Source organism: Echeneis naucrates, chromosome 23 (genome assembly GCF_900963305.1).
Source record: "Echeneis naucrates chromosome 23, fEcheNa1.1, whole genome shotgun sequence".
NCBI classification, from domain to species: domain Eukaryota; kingdom Metazoa; phylum Chordata; class Actinopteri; order Carangiformes; family Echeneidae; genus Echeneis; species Echeneis naucrates.
This window is the reverse complement of record NC_042533.1, coordinates 5566978-5572977: the sequence shown is the minus strand read 5'-3', so window position 1 is coordinate 5572977 and position 6000 is coordinate 5566978. Positions and strand designations below refer to the sequence as shown.

Sequence of the window (6000 nt, the reverse complement as noted above, 5' to 3'; positions counted from 1 at the left end):
GACTTTACCAGAGACAGGATCCGTCTCAGACTATACAGGTTAACTATCAGCACGTGTTCCCCTTAACCACAGGCTTCATAGATCTGGATACGACAAAAACATAAACTCACCGTGGGAACGCTGTGACTTTGACTGCTTATAACTCCTGGGAAAAATATGTAAATAAATATTTTGAACTCAAAAGAAAACAAATGCTAGAAAGTAATATGAGACCTATTTTAAAAATAAAGACCGTCATAAATTATCTTCCTAATCATCTACAGCGTTGAAGGCGGGGCTAAGTGTCTGTGATATGACCATTATAGAAATGAGACATGAGACTGCTGTCCTGTCTTGCCTGGACCTCAATTATTCCTCTAAATGTTTCCCAGGCCCATGATTATTTTTCCTCATTCATGCCATTCAGTCTCATTTTTACTTAACTTTGTTTTGAACTTCAAGCTTCAACATGAAAACCTCGAGAAAAGCCTTAAATATGACCCACAATGCATTTAAAATTAAAAGGGGGGGCTGTGATCTTAATCTTAATTGCGAAAACAGAATATTTCCTGAAATATTGTAAAGTGAATTATCACACATCATGAGTCGATGTGGAACAGCTGCTATGTATAAAGTGACTGTTGCATGATGAAAAGGCTCTAACACAATGTAAAAAAGAACCAAAAACATATGATGTCAGTCCTTTGGATGCAGTCTTGTGTTCTTGCCGTCTCATAAACAAAAGCTAACAATTTACTTCACACTGCTTTAGAGTTTGTAAAGCTCGCAAAACCCTAATGGGTGAAATGAAAAATGAGGAAAATGCCTGAGGAAGGAAAACAAAGGAGGGACAGGGAGACAAATCATCAAAACTAAACACCGCTGTGTCACCATCCCTGCTGTTCAGTTGACTGAAAGCGATTCTATTTGACTTTAAATCATTAAATCACTCATTCCTGAAATGGGACAGTTCATTAAAAGATTTATTTTCTTGCCAAGCACTAGGAAGTAACAAAGGGAAGGCAAAGAGTTTTCTTTAGGAAAGATGTCAGAATGAAGGAAATGGAGAATTGATGACTTACAAAAAAAGGAAACGGGGAAGGAAGAGGTGACACTATAAAAACCTAACCATCCTCTATAATTCCTAGGTAATTTACTTGGTTTCATTGTCGGTCTTAAGTCATCTCCCCCCCCACCACTCTCTCTCTCTCCCTCACCAGCACTCCCCTTCCCTCTCTCTCTCAGCTGCTCTCCCTCCCCTTCCCTCCCCTCTCTTCCCGTGGATGGTGAAGCTCTCTTTCTCTTTCTCTCTCTCTCTCTCTCTCTCGCAGTCTGGTGGAGCCGCACACAAGGATTAGAGGGTTGCTGTGAGTGTCTGCTCAAAGAGAAGAAGCCAGAAGACAAAAAGAGATAAAAGAAATACTCTAGAAAAGGAGAGCCTTACTGTTGTGGATAAGTGATCTGGTTTACCTTTACTGTATCTGTCATCTCTTTCAAGCCAAGCTGAGTCTTCACCTGGAGGAGGACAGATAAGCCAAAGGACTACATATTCTGGACCTCCACACTGGGAGCCATGTGAGCGGCACCCCTCCACCCACTTCACACTCCACAACTCCCCCCCACAATCTGCACTCTGAACTGGGGAAGCACAGCCAGGATTTTTTTTCCCGACCCCCCCCCCCCCCTCCCTCCCTTGTCCCTTGAACCTCCACTTTAAGGGCTTGCGTTGGAAGGACTCTGCAGGCTCGGCGAACCCCGGTGGGAGACCCTCATCTGAGGGGAACTGGTAGGGGTGTGAGTGCCCCCTGGTCTGGAGGCCACCCAGCAGCACTCCAGCACCATGGATTACCTGTTTGGGATTGTAGTGCTGCTGTGCGGGGCGGTGCAGCTGGGGAGAGGAGTTGAACCCAAGCACAACGTACCCAGGCTAAAGCTGTCATACAAGGGTAAGCCCATTCTCCGTTCTCTCCTGGCTCCAGGATATATATGTGGTTGGTGGTGCTTTTAACGCAGACTTGTTCATCTGGTCTGTTCCTTCTTGCCCGTGGGTGCTCTTTCATGCTTTTCTTTTCATCCATTCTTTTTATGTTGAGTATCCCTTTTTCCTCCTCTATTTCTGTGAATCTATTTCTGCCTCTGTGTTTGTCTCATTCACTCTTTCTCTTTCTTGGTCAGCATCTAACTCTGAGCTTCTGTATTGCTGTCTCTCATTAACTCACTCCTTCCTTCGTACCCACTCTGCACGTCTCTCTGAATCCACTATTCTCATTACAAATAGTCAGATTGATTCCATATGCTTAAGAAGGGCTCTCGTCTTAACTTAAATGTATACGTTGGCCCCTGTGCCAGTTTCCCCCTTCTGCTGTCCCCTTCTGCTCATACGGTACAGCCCTGTTAAGTGCTCTGAGAAGGCAGTTGAGCCTCTGTTTAAATGGCCTCTGTCCCAAAAAGTCTTCCTGGGTCATGAGTGTTTCTTTAAGGGGTCTCTGCAGGTTTGCTGATTTCTCGTTACTGTATATGAAATGAATACAAGTTAGGAGTTGTGGAGTTTTGTTTAAATGGGAAACTACATATACATGTTGACTTAATGCTTCCTCTTTAAATCAAATATCAGCAGTAGAGTCTCCCGTTAGAGGATGAGAGAGCATTTTGTGCGTCTTTTTATATTGTGCACGTGCAAGTTTTTGACGTATACAGCAAACATGTTATTCTCTCTCCTTCTGTGTTATTTTGAGGGGAGACTGCGGAGCGCCGGCTCTTCCTCTCCTCCTCCCTCTTTCTCTCTCTCTCTCTCTCTCTCTCGCTCCGTCTCGTCTCCTCTCTCACACCCTACATTAAATCAGGCTCTTTGTAATAGCAGACTTTTCATCTCAGCTAGAAATAACTGTCAACATTTTTGACATATTTTTGGAAGTTTTCTTTTTTTTTTTTTTTCTTCCTCCTTTTAATGTCAGTGTGGGAGGTTATTGTGGTTCTTTGTCCTAAAACATGACCGAAAGTATAGTGCTGGGAGTGTGGTCTCCCGATTCTTTATTTTAGTCCTGTTACCCTCATAAAGCGTGCCCTCTGAAAATTTATGAACGAGGCTGATTTGCTGTCATTTTGCAGCTGTAAAAACGTGAGGTTGAAAGTACCCCTCTTCACTTTGACTATCACCCAAAGCTTTGGTTTCTCAGATAATTTCAGTCCATGTTGAGGGAAATCACATTTTGGTCTTGAATTGAGTGAATATGATGTTTGTCACTTTAATTTATTCTCTATCTTTAGCCAAGAGCTTTGTATAACTTATATTTAGAGGCCTGCTATATGGCATACTTTATTCTTCAGATGGAGTGTAAGTTATAATCTTGGGACAGTATATTTTCCTTTATCACCCTTTCAGTCTCTATTTGTGGAGGTCATTTGTCAGGTAAAGTCACAATACAATGACCTCCTCTCCACTTTTCCATTGTCTCCTGATGCCCCTGATTTTGTGTGGTTGCCATCATGACAAATGATTTTAAAGGGCAAAAATGTGTACTTACCATGTGAAAAAAAAAAAATAAAAAATCTATCTGGAAAGAATCACAATCTAACTTACCTGGGTCTGGCTGTTTACATCCCCTGGGGTCCATCATGTCAGTTCACACGAAGCCAAGCCTGATGGGAAAATATCATCCCTTCTTTACAATGCCATCTGTTAGAATGATAGAATGTGAAGAGCCCCCTTTTTGTGAAGTCTTCGCTGTTCGGTCTGACAAGGGAGCATGCTGCTGAACAATACTGGACAAGAAATATGTCATCAAACATCACACTGTGTCTGCTGACTGGACTGTGATGGATGTGTATCATCAAACCAGCCGAACAGGTTTGCTGGAAAAGAGTATTCTGTCATGACGGATGTACATTAGTGGATGTACAACAATTTTTACTGAAAGTACATCAAAGCAAACATTCACACGCACATTGTTAGTGTGTGCATGTGAATGTTCTTGCCACGTCTTGGTGTGAGGACTCAACACCCTCTCTTGTGATTTCCCCCTCTTAGACTATAAGTGGTGTGTCGCTTGTGTGAGTTTCTGTGTGCTCTAGCACTACAAAAAAGTGTCAGGTCTGGCATGTGCTCATATAATTAGACACCTGGTTTTGTGCTCATGCTCGTGCCCGACAGCATGAGCTCACAAATTACAATTTTTTCTATTGTGCTCTTGTTCGCGTAATTGCGTGTGATCACAACGTTGCAACATTTTGTGTGTATGTGTGTGTGTAAACCCATGTCACTGTACGAGAGCATATCATGCACTGCTGTCTTTGCGTGTCAACGCTCGCCAGTGTCTGCGCCTGTGTCTCGGGCCCACAGGTGTTCGATGGCTCTCTTGATGCCTGTCAGGGGACGCTTCTGAGTTAACACCCACACTGTGGTGGATGGAGATAGGAAGGGGAAGATGGTGGAAGCCAGGATGGAGGGGAGGAAATTTGCCTTTAATGAAGGAGAAGCTGGCAGACATACAGTAGACGACACATAAGGAAGCGGCTGGTCGTTAAGTGAAGTGTCACTCATCCCCCACTCCCTCCTTCATGCCAGCATAGTAATTAAGTGAAATAAACAAGGAGGAACCCTCCTGGGAAGGACAGTCACACAAGCGTGGTGCAAAAGATTGGGCTCGGTCCTCAACTGGGACAACCACATGAGCACAGAGTGAAAGACAGACCAAGGTACGGTCCCAAGAACAAGCGGGCCCTGTGATTTGAGGCAGTCAAATAAACATAGAGCATGTGAGCAGGGTCCCATGAAATCGCTCTCCAATGAGCGCTGATGACACGCCTCCAGGGACACATAGTCACACAGAAGTGAGTGATTTTCCTCCGAAGGAAAGGCCAGCCAAGCGACTGCAGAGTGAGCAGTCTGAGAGGCAGAACGTCTGAGCAATGGAGGCAGGTAGATAAAATGACCTCTCATGGGACAGCTGGCGCAGCAAGTGCAGAGTAAATGATTTCCCAGTGGGGTCAGTTAGACGTTCAGCAAAGAGGATCTGGCTTCATGAGGACAGAACGATGATCACAAGAGTTAATGATTTTCTCCTCTCCTTGATACTAAAATAGCTCTTACTTTCTTTGCCTTCACTAGTAACATAAGGAGAGGGAGGCATGAGGTGAAACTCAAGTCCAAGTTAAAATAATCCTGCTCAGAGGAGATATTGCACATGTTGATATGACTTTAATGTTGTGGAGTAATTGGAAGGAATAAAATGGCAATAAGATTTTGTAGTAAAAATGAGTCAACATCGCTTAAAATATCCGGCAAGGCTTCATTACAAATCATCATCTAGGACTTCAGTTGTAGCAGCTGAGGCGATAACAGTATCCATATGTATTATACAAACAATGATACTCTCCCTTGGATCAATCCATACCTGCACACGGTCACATTCCTGAGCACAGTCCATGTGCAACTCTCTCCCACACTGTCGGCCGCCGTCAGGAGGAACACTGACACCTAAAGGTCAATTGATGAACATACAGTAGATCCCTACGTGGAGCTGAGCAAGTTGACCCTATTATGATCCCTAAGAAGGGAGCCAGCACTTTAAAACCAAAAGTTCTCATTAAACAGCCTGATAATTACCCTCAGCTCTGGGGCTAATTATGGAGCCTACTGTACGACCTCTTAATGCTGCCACAGCCGTCCCCAGTTGTCAAAAAGGGTGGAACTGAGGAGGAAAAGATTGAGCTGAGAGGGAAGAGACAGGGAATCTGGATTTGGCTTGCAATGCTTCAAAATAGACACTTGGTGAGGAACCGCACTCGACGCAGTCTGGACGCGGCCCCATAATAGGCCCTGCGTGTTTGTGTGTGGGCGTGCCTGCCTGTGAAAATATATACGTGTAGATATATGTTTGTGGGTGTTTGCGTGTGTGCTGTTTTATCAGAGTTTTGTCTGTTATATGTGAATGAGCATCTTTCCCTGCGTTTCTCTCTGTTGTATCTGTCTGTCCTGTGGGCCTGGGCTGACAGAGCGGATGTAGATAATTATAAGGTGTT

At 44.1% G+C, this 6000-nt stretch overlaps 1 protein-coding gene across 2 annotated transcripts in view; it reads left to right on the top strand.

The window, feature by feature from the left end:
* Positions 1-1267: 1267 nt before the first annotated feature.
* Positions 1268-6000, top strand: part of sema3aa (sema domain, immunoglobulin domain (Ig), short basic domain, secreted, (semaphorin) 3Aa) — a 29065-nt gene continuing 24332 nt past the window's right edge. Inside the window, exon 1 of one of the 2 annotated variants that reach the window (XM_029494887.1) lies at positions 1268-1925. In XM_029494887.1, the coding sequence (XP_029350747.1) occupies positions 1820-1925 (106 nt within the window). In that variant the 5' untranslated portion in view covers positions 1268-1819. The remainder of the gene's footprint in view (positions 1926-6000) is intronic. The other variant, XM_029494888.1, reaches the window with a different exon arrangement.